We start from the raw sequence: 19,747 nt of genomic DNA on the forward strand, positions 1-19,747 counted from the left end.
CAGGTGAAATGAGGGAGCTCTGTCCTAAAACAACTGAGAAGGCAAGTGGGATTGACTCTCGGGTTCTGATTCAGTAACAGGTTATCCAAGTGCTTAGCCAGGCATCTTCCACATTATAAGAGCTCAGTCACCACTAAGCAGGCCTGAAATCGTTCCCATAAATCAGTATGTGTGACAGTGGCACGTGGCATGCTAGATGGAGTAGATAATCATACCTGTGTGATGACTTAATGAAGCTGGCAATGTCTCCCCCCACCCCCCGCCCCTGAATCTCTTGCCAAGTAGAGAACCACAGTAACTGGAATTTCACCGTGGTTGGTTCTGATTTTGGTGTTTAGGTTAAGCCCTGATTTCTAATTAACATTGCCCCCTACCCAAGAAGTCATGTATTAAAATACCAATAGTACAGCATGAGTTAGTTTGAAGGATCTTTTTTTTATGATGCAAAAGTTTGTCACACAAAGAGAAGTGGTTGGGGCAAGGATGAGGAGGTTTCCCTGAAAGTGAGGAGACAGGTTTCTAAAGTGAGGCTGTTTATGCTCTGTAGTTTCATAATTTCTCCTTATTATTTCCTTTTTGGTCAGCTGGTGCAGGCTTTGTACCTAATGCCTCAGTTCCCAAGGAATGAGTCCAATTACAGTTTGTCCCTGAGGTTGGGAAGATAAATGTTGTAACCTGAATGCGTGTCTCTAACTACCCCTACTAAACCATGACTCTTTTCCTCTCCACTTATTATTATTATTTTTTAATCTTAATTGAACTTTTTCTGATATTAACATTTCACAAAGCTACTTACCCAGGGAAACTCTTGCAGGAACAGCTCTCTGGTCAATCCAAAATGAAACCCACGAAAGCATCACCATCAGCATAGCTGGGAAATAGGTTTGCAGCACGAAGAAGAAAATATGCCTCCTTAGCACAAAGTTGATGAAAAGCCTATTGTACCAACCTATGAGAAAAATTCAGAGTTTTCCTTAGAACAGGTGTCCTCGTGTAAACATCACACTAAGTGAAATCACGTGCTTCTTTAAACTCTAAGCTCTAAGGGAACATGGAACTGAACACACTCACCCTTGTTTACCCAGCAGGAGGACAGGGCCTGAGCCTGTCGCTCCATCAGTGCTTGTTGAACTGACCTGTAGTCTGCTTCGTTATGTGATTCGAAGATTCCCCTTAAATTTCATAGCTGTTATTTAGGAATGACTGGTATTTATATTTTGTGGAATGGTCTTTAAAAACCTTTCTCCAGGGGCACCTGGGTGGCTCAGTGGGTTAAGCTGCTGCCTTCAGCTCAGGTCATGATCTCAGGGTCCTGGGATCGAGCCCCACATCGGGCTCTCTGCTCAGCAGGGAGCCTGCTTCCTCCTCTCTCTCTCTCTGCCTGCCTCTCTGCCAACTTGTGATCTCTGTCTGTCAAATAAATAAATAAAATCTTAAAAAAAATAGATAAAAACCTTTCTCCAAAATATATTGTGTTTGCATTGTTTCTGCAAGTGGGCAAGTCTTCAATACATGACTAATGACTGGGGCAATAGCCAATAAGCCATTTATTAGCTTTAACGGATGAAAGGGAACATTTTATCTGAAGGAAAAGATTCCCAGTAGCTACTGAGTCATTGGATTCCAAGTTGGAATCTAGATAGCAAGGGATTCATAAAGGGAGTGGGTGAAAGGAGTATCTGTAAACAGTATTATTTCAGAGGCTGGTGGGTACCATTAATTTATCTATAATAAATCTGAAAAAAGTAATCAAATGATGATGTTTCTTTGTTTCTGGTTGGAATTATATAAACTCATGTTGGTAATATCGATTGATTCATGCTGATCAGAAGCAACAATTGCGGTCACATTCACACAATTTTGTTCAGGTTTCCTTTTTCACACTGGCTGGAAGGAAGTGTAAAGCCAAAAAAAAAAAAAAAAGAGAGAGAGAGACTAGGTTAAAAATTATAAAGCAAAATCATGAGCATTGCAAAAGGGTTTAGAGAACATTTTGTACCAGTCTCAGTAGTAGTTTCTTCGGAAACTCAAGATGGCACACTTATTAGATGGATCAGGTCACTATTTAGGCATTCAGCACAAACATAAATCTAGCAAACCCACCCTGAGTTGGCAGACTCTCCTCTTAGTATTCTATTCTCAGTTACATGCTGATGACCCTTCTTGTCCCTATCTGTTCTGGAGTTTTCTCTCACCACCAGTTGATATACGTTCCAGGAATAACAAAAAATTTCATTCCCAAGGGAAATAAAAGACACATGACATAGTGCATTGTAAAGTCAGAATATACACTATTTTTTGAACTATTCATTGTCTAATATTACCCATGTTACAGTCCAACTCCATTATTGTGTGCAGCTGAGAATCTTGATTATAGCTGTAGAGTGGGATAACAGCCTCTCTGATATTATACCTTCATATAATTATCATGAGATTAAAGGAGATAAGGAAAAGTTCTGGAAGAATTTCATAAAGAAAGACACTGTTAGTTTATATGGTTTTAACTATGAACAGGGACCTTTCTTTATTCATAATTTTCTGAATAATAACTTTGTTTTTGTCAACCGAGCAGGAGAAATCCTGTTTTGTTGTGTGGTTCTTCAGGGCAGGGGAGACTAGGGATGGTATTGTGGTTGAGTTCTTCCTGGCCTATAGCTTCAACCACAATACCATCCCTAGTCTCCCCTAGGGAGACTTGAGGAGTCAGTCTCAAGACAATGTTCGAGAAGGTTTTTATATGTGGAGACTGTCACCTTCAATGGCCTGTGACACTAAAAGCCTCATTCTGTTTTGAAAGGATCCTGGTGATGTTGTTGATGAAAACAGTGACGAGCTAATACTAGCTCTACTAGCTAATATTTCCTGAGGACTTACCATATGGCAGACAGTATTCAAAGGTATTTATGGCGGACAGAATTCTAAATTATTTAAATGTATTAAATCATGTATCTTCACGACTCTATGAGGTAGAGAGTGTTATAAAACCAATTTAAAGATGAAGACATTGAGGCTTAGGGAGACTAAGCAACTTGCCTACATTTCTAGTAAGTGGCAGGGGCGGAATTTGAACTCATGCAGTCTGTCTCCAAAACTTGAACTTTTAGCCACTATGTTATGCTGCAACAAAGAGTAATTATCAATGTATTCTTTAGGGGCAGGAGTCATTTTTGTTTTTCTTTGTAAATTTATAGTGCATGATTGTGAGGGACATTGAAAGTCAAGAGAGAGCAGAAGCCCTCCCCTGCTTGTTAACATTCTCAGGAGGTGGTAAAGATGCCAAGGAAAAAGTGGGAACTGATGGTTCAGCTATCAAATGGAAACTAAAATTGTATAATTATAACTCTATTTCTGGCTCTTCTAACCAGAACCAGAAGTGCAGTTTTTTTCTGTATAGCTGATTTGGCTATGCAGAGGTTATGGGGGTTGTTAGGAATATAAATATAAACAGATTATTTCTGATGAAGCTCATATGTTTAAACAGGATATTAATCTAAGAAAAACATTTGGGTTTAGGTCTCAAGAGCCCATATTTAATAATTCGTGGATAATGTGAGGCAGAACTATCATATACTTGTAAGCTAAAATAAATTTGTAAGTGTTAATCTTTCTGAAACCTAAGCATCATTGAATAAACACATATATGATTAATAACTTGATATTGGAGGTGCCTGGGTGGTGCAGTTGGTTAAGCATCCCATTCTTGGTTTCAGCTCAGGTCATGATCTCAGGGTCATGAGATCAAGCTCCATGTCGGGTTCCACACTCAGTGAGGAGTCTGCTTAAGACTCTCTCCCTCTCCCTCTGCCCTTTGCACTCCTACTCTTTCTCTCTCAAATAAATAAATAAAATCTTAAAAAAACGATATTTGACTACAACTTCCAAAATGCTTTACTCTTATATTTTTATAGTCTTAAAACACATTTTAATCTTTCTTATTAAAAATGTATATGTTGTAACAATTTAAAAATACAGATGTGTTGAAATAAAATTGAAAATATCGTCGCTCTATATTCAACTCTCAGAAGTATCAATTGTTAATCTTTCTGGACATTCAAAAACCACATATAAAAATCCTTTAAAAATATTTTATTTATTTATTTGACAGAAAGAGAGTGAGAGAGCACAAACAGAGGGAGTGACAGAGGGAGAGGGAGAAACAGGCACCCCACTGAGCAGGGAGCATGATGCAGGTCTATATCCCATGGCCCTGGGCTCACGACCTGAGCTAAAGGCAGACGTTTAACTGATTGAGCCACCCAGGTTCCCCTATATAAGTAAGTGCTTTTTAAAATAACAAATATGGGATTATATATATATTCTTCTATAACATTATTTAAAATTTTTTAAAAAAATTATTATGGATAATTTTCTGTCATGCTATACAAACCATGTATATTTAAACCTAATTCTTTTCTTTTTAAAAATTTTCTTAGAAATAAAAATGTTTTTTCTTCAAATTGTAACCATACTGGACTGTTAAGAATTTTTAGTGGATTTTAAAACACTTAAGCATCTTTCTGAGTTTTACAATATAAGCTTTATGATATAACTATTCTGTGTGGCTTTAGGTAGACTCTAAAACATGACTAGAAGAAGAAAAAAATCAGCTAGTGTTGGACCTGTCTGGTAGGGCTTAAAAAGCCTGACTAGGACAAATAAAAAGATGGTGAGGCCAATGGAATGGCATACTGGTGAAATAAGAATTTGGAAATGAAAATTAAACTTTTCTTTTTAAGAGGATGGTTGGATGTATATTTTGGATACTTGTGTTTCAAAATCTGAAGAGACATTGCCATTTTATATATGCAGCATATATTCTGTGCAGGAAGCAGTACTCTTGAATTTCTATGCTTCATATATATGACATTGTAATAGCTTCAAACACTGAAGAGACTTAGTCATAATTTATCATGTTCCAAAGTTATTTCATCATAACAGCAAAATGAAAATAGTTATAAATTATACTTGGTATGTATCATTGTTCATTGGACGCATTCCTTTGTTTAAATATTAATTAAATTTAGGACTCAGAGCATTAAAAATCCTGATAAAAAATATTCACACAGTTGACCCTTGAATAATGTAGGGGTTAGGAGTGCTGGCCCTGGTGTTGTTGAAAATCTACATAGAAACTTCCAGTCCCCCAAACCTAACTACTAACAGTCTACTGCTGCTTAGAAGCCTCAGTAAACATAACAGTTGAGTAAAACATACTTTGTACATTTTATGTACTATGCAGTGTATTTTTACAATAAAGTAAGCTAGAGAAAAAAATGTAAAAAAAAAAAATAAGGGAGAGAAAATACATGTGCAGAACCATACTGTATCTATCAAAAAAATTCACATTTGGGGCACCTGGGTGGCTCAGTGGGTTAAACCTCTGCCTTTGGCTCAGGTCATGATCTCAGGGTCCTGGGATAGAGCCCCACATCGGGCTCTCTGCACGGCAGGAAGCCTGCTTCCTCTTCTCTCTCTCTCCCTCTGCCTGCCTCTCTGCCTACTTGTGATCTCTCTCTGTCAAATGAATAAATAAATTCTAAAAAAAAAATTCACATTTAAGTGGACCGTGCAGCTCAAACTTGTGTTGTTTGAGGGTCAACTATATCTATCTATATAGAGAAATACAAAGAGAGAAAACAAAAAGGAGAAGGAAATTTATAAAAATAATAACAGTTTATCTCTAAGAGGTAGGATTACAAAGGCTTTTTCTTTAAACATCTCTGAATTTTTTTTCAAATTATTTACCTCTCATTCATTCATTTAGCAATTACCTATTGAGCAGCCACTATGTACCAAGGGTATACAAATGATTAAAACAAATAATATGTGTTACTTATATAATCAGACAAGGCCCTAAGCATTATTACAGTTAGTAGCATTACCTGCTGTATCCCAAACCTTATAGACAAATAAGTGAAACAGAGCATTTGTTCTGGATCTAAATGGTTACATAGCTGTTGGTTCTAAAAAGACCTTTACCTTCCCTGTGATGTACATTTTTGATTGCTCTCTTAATGATTCAGGTTTTTAGATAACACCCGGATAACCCTCTCCAGAGTCTAAGGGCAGAATAGAGCACCTCCAGGGAGAAAAGTCAGTAGGTAAAAAGATTCTAGGCAGGACGGCTCTGGAACTCAGTGGCAGCATACATTTTCCAGGCTTCAAAACTCTGAAATGGCATTTTATAGGGATTCTTCCTTAAACGACCCAGAATGCTAATAACCAGGGAAGAGGAAGCTACTTCCAACTTTAATCAACAGGGATCAAGTATAATTTAAAAAGTACCAAGAATACATGTTGCCAAATGACAAGTATATCTGTCATAGTGAAGAGTATACAATATAGGCCTGATATTGAACAGACTTTCTGTGTTTCTGCCTGACTCCCCCAGCCATATTTATTGAGTATATTTACTGCTGAAGCAAGCATGGTGATATTTATTGAGTATCTATCACGTGCCGTGCCCATTCCAGGTGCTGGGGAAGAACTGGTAAACAAGGCAGACAGATTTCGTGCACTCTCTCTAGTCAGGCCCTCAGGAAAGAAAGCAGTCAACTAGAGAGATATTTCAGGTAGTGTTAAGTGTTGTGAAGACAAATAGAGACAGGGAATGGTGAGGAATGAGGCCTAGTTTAGACACGATGGTTAAGAAAGCACTCTGTGAGATGGTATTTGAACAACACCCTGAATGGGAGGAGGGAGCTGGTCATGAGAAAACTGGGGGAAGATCATTCCAGGCAGAGAGAGGAAAAGGTCGAAGCAGAAGCTGTGTGGGGAGAATGAGATAGGTGTGTGTGTGTGAGGACGGGCTAGAAGGCCAGTGTGCAGAGAGCGGAGGGGGCGGGTGTAGTGGTGAAGTCAGAGGTAGATCATGTGGGCCTTATAGGCCATTTGAGAAACTTGAGTTTTGTTGTAAGTGTGGTGGAAACACACTGGAAGGTTTTAAGTAAGAAAGGATTGTGGTCTTTATGTTTTCAAAGATCACTTGGTCTGCTGTGTTCAGAGTAGACTGCGGAGGCCAGGCGTGGAAGCAAGGCGTTTATTCAGAGGTGACTGCACAAGGAAGAGAAGTCATGTACTGGAAAGGTGGAAGAGGCTGCCTGTGAGGGTGCTGGCCAAACGGGACATGCGTTTGGATTCAGGTCTCTTCACAGGTTGTGGTGCTTTGCAAACAGTAGGTGTTCAGTAAATGCTGATGAACTGTCCACATAATATAAGGCACCTGTGCTGCTGTAGAAAGCGAATCCACTGGATGCACTGAAGTCCTCAATGAAGAACTGAGACAGGGAAATATGCTCATCAGTATTTAGGGACCTGTTTCCCTGTTTCCAGTACAGCATTAGATCCTCTTCATTGTAGGCATCTAAAACAAGAGAATAGTATTCCTATCACCGGAATCACCAGAATCATGAGATGACTGGTCCGGTGACATGTAGATATGGGATCCTGAAAAATGTTTGCTGATAGACTAATAATACCCATACCAAAAAAAGAAAAGAATAATCTCCAAAACTTGGGCCCTAATCACTGGCATAGTGTGGTGGTCTTTCTTGTGCCCACACGTCCTATTAAAACTCTCCAAATCACTGTTCCCCTCCCTGTGTGCCCTCAGTCCTGTCACACACAGAACCACCTGCTCCAAGCCAGAGGCCTGACCCCAGGTCATCAGGGCCCTCCAGTTTTGTAGCTCTCTTGGATGAAATTCCAAAATGAGCTGAATTCATAAAGAATTTTCTTCTGAAGATGTGGTTTTATATATATATATATATATATATATATATATATATATATATATATATATACACACATAATATTTCATTGAAATATTGAAATATAACAATGAAATATATATGTAGCATCAAAAAAACCCCGAAATCATGCCATTTTCAATGATGTGGATGGAACTAGAGGGTATTATGCTAAGCGAAGTAAGTCAATCAGAGAAAGACAATTATCATATGATCTCTCCGATATGAGGAATTTGAGAAACAAGACAAAGATCATAGGGGAAGGGAGGGAAAAATAAAACACAATGAAACCAGACAGGGAGACAAACCATAAAAGACTCCTAATCTCAGGAAACAAACTGAGGGTTTTGGAGGGGAGGGGGGTGGAGGGATAGGTTGGCTGGGTGATGGACATTGGGGAGGGTAAGCGCTAGGGTAAGTGCTGTAAATTGTATAAGACCAAAGATTCACAGATCTGTACCCCTAAAAATACAGTATATGTTAATTAAAAAAATCCCCTTAGAAAGGCTCATTTAACCTCAGTTTTATTTGTTTTAAGGTACTTAATATCTAGCTGACAAGAAATCTATAAAAAGAATGGACATTGTCATGTGGAGGGATGAGGGGATGAAGAGAGACCAAGGGACAGTTTTAAAAACTGAATGTGTCAATAAAAAGGAACTTTTCACCAGAAAAAACAAAAACAAAAACAAAAATGAATTTTCTTCTGAAATCAAATAGTGTTATAGAAAGCTCCTCATGCACTTGGGGAGGAGCATCCACTGAGATTCCCATCGTTTTGGCCACATTATGAAAAACTGCAGTCAGCTTTTAAAATGTGGTGTCAAAAACCACTGAGGGCTCAGCACCAGTGATTGACAAGGAGGCAGCTCAGAAGCCCCCCGACAGCTTTGATTAGAGGGTCTATGTCTATAGCTGCCTTTTTTCTGGGGAGCCCACGTACATTTAATGGAAGATTGTAACTTATTTGGGAAAATGAATTCCAGAGCTTTCCAAATTTGGAAGGTGTGTCAGTCTATGATAACATTAGCAAGAATATACCCTTTTAGGGAACTTGTTCCTTTATAATCAGGTGGAAACTACAGAATACGTACTTATGAAAACATCCTTTCCCTGGGTGTTCTCTTTTGAGAGAAAATCTGCATCATCTTTGGTTTAAAAAAGAAAAAAGTAATTATTTTGAATCAATATATTTAACTTATATCAAGATTTGTAAATGCTTGGTAAGTACATGCTTATATACATGAAGATATGTGATGGTATGTTCAGATCATGAGTACTCACTCCATCAGGAAGTAAGACTTACAGCTTTCCAGTTCAAGGGAACAGCTTTGAGTGTCAAGAGGAAACCTGCTGAAATCCATAAGGCACATGGCTGACACAGTTACCCTATAAAAGGAAAGAGAGAACAAAAAGTGCAGATCATGTCACCATATGGCCAAATAAACATGCAATATTGAAGCTCCCTTACTGTGGTGTTTGTTTTGTGTGCCTTTCAAGAATAATGGGAAATAGGCATTGCCATCCTCTATCGAAGTAACGTCTAAGGAGACGAACCCAGGAGGTGTGTGGTTTGCCGAAAACACAGGGTTAACGCAGGAATTCCTGCTCTAAAGATTGTTCCTGGGGCGCCTGGGTGGCTCAGTGGGTTAAGCCGCTGCCTTCGGCTCGGGTCACGATCTCGGGGTCCTGGGATCGAGTCCCGCATTGGGCTCTCTGCTCGGCGGGGAGCCTGCTTCCCTCTCTCTCTCTCTGCCTGCCTCTCCATCTACTTGTGATCTCTCTCTGTCAAATAAATAAATAAAATCTTAAAAAAAAAAAAAAAGATTGTTCCTGATCTCACTGTGTCCTAGTCCATGCCTCTATATTACTTGGCTCTGATGTCTTCAGAAAAACATACTTCAAAGGGAGACGACTTTTAAGTAGATTTAAATATTTTCTGCTCTTTGGAAGATCCAAACTTTGTTTTTAGTCATAAAGGGCTGGAATGGTGGTAATAAAAACCTGTGGGTAAAGGTTTCTCTCACAAAACAAGTTTACTTGAGAAAATTCTTTTTCCAGGAGAAAGGAGAAAGCCTGGAGCATTTTCAGTTATAGATTTATGTGCACAATGCATAATTCAGGTGCCATTAAGGCTTGCATACTGATGAGAATTGTTTTTTCAAATTTTATATTCTCCTAGGTTTTTCTGACTTTAGGCAGAGGCTGCTATGCTATGATCCTGCCTCAAAGTACAGACTCTGGTATACACAACAACAGATCAGAGATTTACAAAAGGCCCCTGAGCAAGTCTGCACAAAACAAAGGCAACAGCTGCTCCTACCTGTGGTGCCCCCAAGTTGTTTTTATGTTTTGTTTTGTTTTTAAAGCTTTTATTTATTTATTTATTTATTTGAGGGAGAAAGTGTGAGATGGGGTAGGGTCAGAGGGAGAAGCAGACTCCCTGCTGAGCAGGGAGGCCGATGCGGGACTTGATCCTGGGACTCCAAGATCATGACCTCGGCTGAAGGCTGTCGCTTAGCCTACTGAGCCACCCAGGTACCCCTGGACCCCCAAGCTAATCAGAGAAGTTGAACCAATTTATCTTCAATAGTCATGCAGCAAAATGAAAGTCAAGGAGGTATCTGGATGACACTGTGTCACAAAACATACTCATTTTGGTATGTTCCTGGTACACCTGACCTTTGAACAATGCAGGGGTTGGGGGAACCAACCTCTGCACAGTTGAAAATCATGTATAACTTTTGACTCCCTAAAAACTTAACTATTAAAGCCTTACTGACAACATAGTCAGTTAACACATATTTTGTATATGTATTTTATATTGTGTTCTTACAGTAAAGCTAGAAAGAAGAAAATATTAAGAAAATCATAGGAGAAAATACATTCACATTACCATATTGTATTTACAAAAAAAAATCCACATATAAGTAGACATGTACAGAAGGGACCTGTGAAATCTTTGAGTCTACCTCCTTCATAGTAGATATGAATAAGTTAACAACCACAGTGGTTAAATAAGTGGTGGTAAAGAAAAAACTACTCATGGGGCACCTGGGTAGTTCAGTGGGTTAAGCCTCTGCCTTCGGCTCAGGTCATGATCTCAGGGTGCTGGGATGGAGCCCCACATCGGGCTCTCTGCTCAGCAGGGAGCCTGCTCCCCACCCCCACCCCCCTGCCTGTCTCTCTGCCTACTTGTGATCTCTCTCTCTCTCTGTCAAATAAATAAATAAAATCTTAAAAAAAAAAAAAAGAAAAAACTACTCATGACACTTGTTCAATTACAGTAAGGGAGATTTTATTTAGGGGGACTACTGTAATTTGGTTTATTAACAAGGGCGAAAGGAGTGGGGTCAACTCCAAATACAATAAGGAAAAGTAGAAATTATAGCTAAGGAGCAGGGTTATAACCAGGGGCAATGAACAGAAACATTACTCAGAGGAAACATCACAGGTAGTTGGTGGGGGTGGGGAGTTCTGGCTAAAAGGTCCTAAAAGGATTCTTGCTAATGGCAGGCCAGGGTGATCAGACATTGCCTGGGGTGGTGGAAGATGAGGAATCTAATCAGATTTGAAGGGTGATCAGATATTGCAGATGGAAGATTCTGGCTGAATGCACTTAGAGAGACAAACACAGACGCTCAAAAGTCAGGGATTAAGTGAGAAGAAAGTTCAGAGGAGCCCAGCAGAGTTTGGCCAAGACAGAAGCTTTGTCAGTCAATGGTGTCAGAACAAAGCCTGGAACCAGGTAACCTGGTTCCAGGCTTGGACTGGCTGTGCTGTCAAATAGAATAATTGTGTGGACAACAATTTTGAGTCCTTCTATGTTTGGGGATTCCCCAAGACCACCCTCAGGTTCCATGATTTGCTAGGAGCACTCACAGAACTCATCAAAGCTGTTACACTAACACAGTTATGGTTTATTACAATGAGAAAGACATAGATAAAAATCAAAATGGAAAAGTCACAGAGAACAGGGTCCAGTAGAGACCAAAGGAAGTTTCCAGCTGTCCTGTTCTAGTGGAGTTACGTGGGCAGTGCTACTGTCCCAACATCGCTGTGTGACCGTGGGGTACTGCCAACCAGGGAAGTTACCTGAGCCCTGGGGTCCAAAGTATTAACTGAGAGTTGGTTCCATAGATCTAGCTGACCTTGGTCTCCAGCTGGTCCAGAGGTCAAGCTGATACCAAGTAGCTCCAAACCTCCTCCATAAATCCCGTCGTTAGCATAGACTGTCTGCTATGGCCCAAAGCCTCAGGGTCAACAAAGATCCTTTTATCAGACAGGATATTTCAAGGGCTTGGAGACTGAGCCAGAAATCATTCTTTGGAATGTGCAGGGTAAGGACAATCTACTAGAGTTAATTCTTTCATCACAATAATTAATTTTAAAAAGTCAAAAGTTTTTAACAGTTGATTCCATGGCCAGAAGCTGCCATTCTGCTTCTGATTCTTAGTGAGGCCTGACTCCAGTACATATTCGAGTCCCAAGTTACTCCTGACTTAAAAGTTCTAGCAAAAGTAATACTTTCCTTTCATTGCATTTTTAAAAACATTGACAGCAATATGGCAACAGCATCTTTGTCCTAAAGTGAGCATGGCGTTTCTGGTGAACAAAAAGAATCTGTATTAATTTTCTATTGCCACCATAAAAAACTACCACAAACTTGGTGGCTTAAGACAACAGAAATTTATTCTCTTGCAGTTCTGGAGGACAGAAGTCTGAAATTAGTATCACTATGCTAAAATTAAGGTGTCAGAAAGGCTCTCTTCCTCCAGAAGCTCTCAGGGACAAATCCATTCTTTGGTTTTTACAGCTTCTGGCAGCTGTTGGCAGACCTGTGCTAGTGGTTTTATCATTCCAGTCTCTGTCTCAATGGTCACATTGCCTTTCTTGATCAAAGAGGCTTACGATTGATTGATAGCATTTGGGTCCCAACCAATTGATCCAGGATAATTTTCCTATCTCAAGATCCTTAACTTAATCACATCTGCAAAGATTTTGTTTTCCCCCCAAATAGAGAATTTTCACACTTTCCAAGGACTAGGATGTGGAATCCGTTGGGGAGCCATTTTTTTTTTTTTTCTTCAGAGTCTTACTGGAGACTTTCTGGGATTTCTAAGACATGAAAAACACTGAATTACTTGGATTTACTAGACATTTTTAGAATTACCAATGATAAGCTATTCAGCATGCACAGGATCATTAGGCTAAAAAAAATATTGTGAATTAAAGATGAAGGGTTGTTATAGCATAGTGTCAGAAAACAATGTTTTGAATTAAAAAAATGAAAAAGGAGTAAACAAATGTGTGGTAATTTGAATGATGACTATACCTTCTTGTAAAAAATGAAGGAGATAATTAAGAAAACTATTTAATTAACCCAAGGTTCCAAGACTGCTTGGTCATGTTCAGCTGATAAAAAAGAAAAGCAATTTTGTGCACCTATAAAATCGTGGACCAGACTCTTAGGGATTTCCATAATCCAGCTCCACTCTGTCCAACCTTATTTTCTATTATTCTCCAACGGTATGCTGAGTAGAGTAGAAAACTAGTCTTTAAAATGTGAAAGTTAGAACAAGGAATAATCACATTTTCTGCTTGTGTCCCAATCTTCAACATGACTAAACAAACAGTAATATTGTGAGTTTATTCAGAAGCGAGATCCACTAAGCTTTGGTGTAGACAGCCCTGGAAGCCAAAGAAGGTACACAGCCCACCTTACCTGAGACTGAAGAGGACATTTCCATCAGGGTATATGCGCAGCATTATGTTCTCCACAGTTGTATCATGAATGAAGGATCTTTTAGAGTGGACAAAAAAGATGTCAGGCACCCAAATCTTTTTGATCAATCTATGATCAAACGTCATGCTTTTGTTTGTTGTGCTAGGAAAGGAGAGCCTCTCATCTTTCCAGTAATGTCTGAGATAAAAAGTCATTGTAAAGTCCTAGGCAAAGAGAAAAAGAGACAAGTCAAAGCCAGTAGGACTATGGTTCAGGATGATCAATTAATACCATTAGTCATAGACTGATTGGCACGGGTATTAATGACCTATAAAGTGAATGGCTTATATTGTATTTTCAGGAAGATTTAGGATGAAGCCAGTGAGTTTGAATTGCAAAGCCTCTCCTTCACCTGGAATCTGGTGAATGTTGGATTTCTAGGAACCAGAGAGAATTCAAATTGGGGAAGGGAAGCCAGGTTATAACTAGGAAATATTTCTACATAAGCACTGGTAAATCACCTAAAGAGATCTTGGAAGTAAAGGGTTTGGAATTACATGGCCCAGTATTTTATTTTGACTTATTGTTTCTTTGTAAATAAACATTTACCTTTATAATGATTTCTCTATCCATAAATTCATTTTTTTTGTTAAAGAAGCCCTGACCCGGGACGCCTGGGTGGCTCAGTTGGTTAAGCAGCTGCCTTCGGCTCAGGTCATGATCCCAGCGTCCTGGGATCGAGTCCCACATCGGGCTCCTTGCTTGGCGGGGAGCCTGCTTCTCCCTCTGCCTCTGCCTGCCATTCTGTCTGCCTGTGCTCACTCTCTCTCCTCTCTCTCTGACAAAAAAAAAAAAAAAAAAAAAAAAAAAGCCCTGACCCCAAGTTGAATAAACTACAGTCCCACAAAAATGGATACAGCATTTATTAGAGTTGTTCATAGAAAGCATGCTGTCAGAGATCCCGAGATGGAGACAACAATTTTCCTCAGCTTGAGAGAGAGAGAAAGAATACCAAGAAATGGTGGTTCTCAAAATCTAGTGTGCAAAAGACTTACCTGTGAATCTGTTAAAACAGCACATTCCCCAGAAGCTAGTATTCTAAGATTCTGACCCAAAATGGCTCAGGGAACTGGATTCTTAGTGTGTAACCCAATTGTGAAGAGATAAAGATGATGGATGGGCAGAGCAATATTAGCATTATTTTATTAGGAAAAAAAATGGTTGGTCAATACTTTGAGCTTTGTTTGGCTCTCAGATGCTACATTTAACATCTTGTTTGTTTGAACAAAAACTCCCCCAGCTACATCCAAGTCATTGGGTGTGGATGATGACGATATGTTTCACCTTGCACAACTGTTTACTTCTTACTAACATTTATTTCCCAACAATACTCAAATTATTCTTGGACTAGCACATGAGACAGAACTTTGACATTTATTATATAAGTGAAAGACAAAACTCAGTAAACTACAGATAAGTCACCAATTAATGATGAGCTATTTTTTTTTTTTTTAAGGTTCAGAATAGAGGTACATTGTATTACTGCTCTAGGTTAATCTGGGAACATCAGACATGTGTAATTTTGAATTAGGGTGAGAGCAAATAAATAGAATGATTCATTCATTCTCATAACACTGTTCTATAGGGAGTTGTGTGGGTTACTGCATGGATTGCTTTAGTAAGCATATATTTAGAATTAGGTGCTCAATCTGATTTGAGCTTATGTAGTCAAATAGCAGACATTAGTACATTTCAGTTGACACATCAACACCACCACTAGTGGGCACCATCACAAGAAATCAGGCTGAACACCATTTTGAGAGGAGAGTGGGGTAAAACTTCAAGGAAATGAAAGTGAATTCAGGGTGGGAAGATGAGAAATGAGAAGAAAAAGAAGCCAACACTGGGGGCCACTGATAATTAGAAAGCATTTTCACCTTGGGCATGGAGAATCCAGTGCCATTTTAGCTGATACTGAGTCCCATAGCTCATCTTATTCAGGAGAGAAGGATGAGGCCTAGTTTTAGGAGCACTGGGGTGGAGACAATGAGATTTTAGATGCAGACAGGGTCATTCAGGGATAATTTAGAGATTATGCCAGCGAAGAGGAAAAGAGTACTTGTTCATAGAGTACAACAGACTCAAGAAAATGTTGGTGGAAGGTGGTTTTGGTCAAGGAAGAGCCAAAACTTTCTAAACAAGGCATTTTTTTTTTTTAAAGATTTTATTTATTTATTTGACAGACAGAGATCACAAGCAGGCAGAGAAGCAGGCAGAAAGAGAGGAGGAAGCAGGCTCCCTGCGGAGCAGAGGGCCCGATGTGGGGCTTGAATCCCTGGACCCTGGGATCATGACCTGAGCCGAAGGCAGAGGCTTTAACCCACTGAGCCACCCAGGCGCCCCTAAACAAGGCATTTTTGAGTAGTGAGTACTATTGGTGTTATTCCCTTTAGGAGTACGGTGGTTAAAATGAAGGAGGTTTCATAGTGAAACTTGAAATAAATACTGAATTCGATAATGATAAGCACTAGGAAAACATTAACTGAAGGTTGAAACAAATATAACAAGTCATAGAAAGTTTGTTTAGAATTTGCTGGAATTTTTATATGTTCTATAATTTTTCATTCAGTTAGTCAATGACTAGTAGGAGGAATCACTATAAATAAAAATACTAAGTACATATATAAAAAGATTACTGATCTTCCAATTTAATTGATTTATATTTTCTAGGTCTGGTTTCCTAAAGAGATTTCCTACCTTTTTTTATCTTTAACTGTAGTATTTGCATAAAGTAACATATAAAATCTAAATTCAAGCAGAAAGAAATGAATAGAGAGCAAAGTAACTTCAACTCTATGAAAAAATACATATTAGTAACATACATAATTAAATTGGTTTACTAAAACACCAGTGATTTTGACACTATTCTCTATCCTTTCAGGAAAAGACCAGTATCTCAGAGAAACTTACCATGTTAACCTCTGAAATGCTGTCAATGCTTTCAATCTGGACATCTATACCTACTGGCACTGGAGACCCTTCAGAAAGAAGAATGAATGATATATTGAGAAATCATTAAAATTATTTTGGAAATGTTCAAAGCAGAGGTAGAACAATGTTGTAAGTGAATTAATTAAAAAATTTTTAACAATAAATTTCTCCATTATCTATTGATATATTATTATATAGTCAATTATAATAAAAAGGCACGTGTAAATAAATGTTATTTCAATAAGCATTGCACATTTGCTTAGAAACAACTCAATATTTTCCTTCTTATAGTATACTTAGAATATAGAAGTAGCAAGTCCAATTTTTGTTTTTTTGTTTTAGCTAGCAGTGATTTAAAATGGAACAATGTTTCAAAACTGTGTCCAAGAGTGTACAGAATTATGTATTCTCGATTGTAAGGATCATATTTTATAGTCAGGGACTGGAGTAGTCATGGAGCTTATAACTCTGAAAATGTTGGAGCCTTTTCTCCCTTGCCAGAAAATCAGCTTCTTTCATTTGGCAGGGTGTGGCAGGCTAGACAAGAGACGGTAGATAGAACAGTGCTAAACACGGATGCCACACATTCACAATCGTCTCTTTGCAGGACGTTAGTAACCATAATCTGCATTTGGGAGGAAGCAAACATCCTTAGAAATGTGTTTGATGAGAATGTATTGAAAGTCAGGATTGGAGAAAACTCAGATAAGTGCCAAGATTTGTTTGAAGTTGGGTTTCAATGAATCCAGTTCATGGGTCCCGAGAACATGGATGACAATGCCATAAAAGAATCTAGACCAGACCGAGACCAAGGTGTTTCCTTGTTACACCTCACCAAGGGTTTCATCAGTTCCTGCGTGAGGGTAAACCGATGATAACAACTTTCTTCTTTAGTACTGTGCATGGAATTTGGTGTATATATGTTAAATAGTTTATATGTTTATTCATGTAGTCTTCATATGTTTTCTTTTCATAGTAACCAATTCTCAATGAAATTTTATTGTCTCTGTAGAATTCTGAATTTAAAAAAATGCTTTCAACTATTTTTGAAGAAACAGACATCTTGCCTACGTGGATCCCAGATGGCTGTTTTAGTCAAGATTCTAAGATTGAGACGGTCGGTCTAGAAAACTTGCTCCTTGAGACTAACTAATGTCTGGATTTGTGATATGTGACATACATGTGCTGATCATTCAACAGAGTGCCTAATGATCGTCTTTTAAATGCACAACACACGGTCAATTATTTCAGTGGCTGCTTTGGGCTCAGGTCATGATCTCAGGGTCCTGGATCCAGTTCTGAGTCTAGTTTCTTGCTCATCGGGGAGTCTGCTTCTCTCTCTGCCTGCTGCTCCCCCCTGCTTGTGAGCCCTCACTCTGTCAAATGAATAAATAAGATATTTTTAAAAAATAGATAAAAAATAAATGCACAACACATTATAAAATGAGCTATGCCTCACCAGTCTCTGTTCACCATCTAGGACTCCCCTCATTAACTGGCTGAAGTTACTGTCACTTTATCAAGACAGATTTCCTTTTATGTTCCATAATATGCCCTCATATCATTACTTACAGTGGCTCCAGCTGGAGAGGCCCTAGGCTTGTCACCCAACTACATTGCTCACTCTGGGCTTCAGGAACACTTTGCTCGCATCTTAACCACCAACAACTTCCTGCAGTATTAGACCAATTACTTTCTATACATTAATTATGACAATTCTATTTAAGAATTGTTTAATAATAATTATGGTTATGCATTAACTTGGGAACTCTTTGGGCATTACTCTATTACATACTGAGTTCAGCTTTGATGCTTTTGTTTACTTTTTTCTTTAATTAGTAGAGAGATCAAAATAGAAATTCATGGCCCTTCAGGATGGCTTCAGGATGAGTAAATATTCCCATTAACTCCAATAGTCCAAGGGATTGAAAGGTTTGGCGAAGTCTTAGAGAGGTAGCAGAAATGTCCTGGTTAAAATTCTGGCAATAGAGTCACAGAGTAGAGTTTGAAACCAGCTCTACCACTCATCCATGATCCAGGGTAAGTGACATTTCTAAGCTTAGTTTCCTCACCTATAAAATCCTAGTAGCAGTACTCACCATGGAGACTTTTTGAGGACTAGAAAAATACACAGTTACTAAACTTAATTGGTGCTCCATAAATGGGACAAAATATATGTTATCGCTATTGCAATTCAGCAAAAATGCAAACCTGTTCATAGGAACACAAGCTACTAGTTCCAATCCTGCACTCAAACATTTAGATAATCAGTCTACTCCTGATGAGAAAATGATTCAGTGCTTCTCACAGAGCACTTATTTTATGAAAAAACCTGTGAACAATTTGCATGTCAAGTCTTGTGACTTGTAAGCAGAGCCCAATTGCTAATGACTGTTCCTGCAAGGCTGGGGAAGTCATATAAAGTCACCACACACGGAGATATTCACGCCACCACTGGAAAGCACTAGACCCTCAGGGTTGTTGGAAGACTGGTCTGGGGTAAAGAGTGGGGCAAAAACATGGCTTGTCTATTAGGAATGGATTCCTGGAAACATTACTGATTTCTTTCTTCATCCATTCAATTCTATTCTTGGGGAATGAGGGCTTCCGTTTTGAAGAAAAGTGTTTGCCCTCAGATGCCATCTGACTTCATTTTTGGCTCCTCTGGACTTCATGCCCGAGTGTACCTTACTTTGGGGTCTAGGAATCTATATATTCTCAAGGACAGTGTGAGACGGAGGGCTATGTAAAAGCAAGATGTAAAATTACAGAATTTTGGAGCTGGCTATAGTTGCAAATACCATTCCTTTTACAGATAAGAAGCTGAGTCTCAGAGGGTAGTAATAAAGTGCATGGATTAAAAATCATGGAATTTCTAGCTACTAAACCTGAGTTAAAGCCAAAACTTCCATAAATCCTTTAATTTCTCCAAGTCTCAGTTTGTTCATCTGTAAAATAGGGGAAATAAATCTATGGTACTTACCTTATAGACTTACTGTGAGACTAAATGTTCAAACACCTTACCGACCAAACTGTCTAGCATTGGTTGGATCAGTAATGCGTAGAACACCACCAACAATAACAATTTCACAAATACTCACATTAATTCCATATATAAAGCATTTGGAATATAGTGTAAATAAGGAAACATTAGCCATTATCATTATGTGTTAATTACCCAGGATCAATACGTAGGTAGTAGTGCACACATTTGTAGTCTTTTTTATATACAAAAAGATAGACCATCAGTCTTTTTTTTATCCATGCTGGGATAAAGATTGTT

The 19,747-nt window shown here is 38.7% G+C and overlaps 1 protein-coding gene across 5 annotated transcripts in view; it reads right to left on the bottom strand.

The window, feature by feature from the left end:
- Positions 1-19,747, bottom strand: part of GABRR3 (gamma-aminobutyric acid type A receptor subunit rho3) — a 48,997-nt gene that overhangs the window by 14,315 nt on the left and 14,935 nt on the right. For all 5 annotated transcript variants that reach the window (XM_047722610.1, XM_047722624.1, XM_047722616.1 and 2 more), the window contains 5 exons: positions 16,444-16,511; positions 13,474-13,697; positions 9,055-9,137; positions 7,223-7,363; positions 797-949 (listed from right to left, as the gene is read on the bottom strand). In XM_047722610.1, coding sequence (XP_047578566.1) covers positions 797-949; positions 7,223-7,363; positions 9,055-9,137; positions 13,474-13,697; positions 16,444-16,511 — 669 coding nt within the window. The remainder of the gene's footprint in view (positions 1-796; positions 950-7,222; positions 7,364-9,054; positions 9,138-13,473; positions 13,698-16,443; positions 16,512-19,747) is intronic.

This window comes from Lutra lutra, chromosome 1 (assembly GCF_902655055.1).
Source record: "Lutra lutra chromosome 1, mLutLut1.2, whole genome shotgun sequence".
Lineage (NCBI taxonomy): Eukaryota > Metazoa > Chordata > Mammalia > Carnivora > Mustelidae > Lutra > Lutra lutra.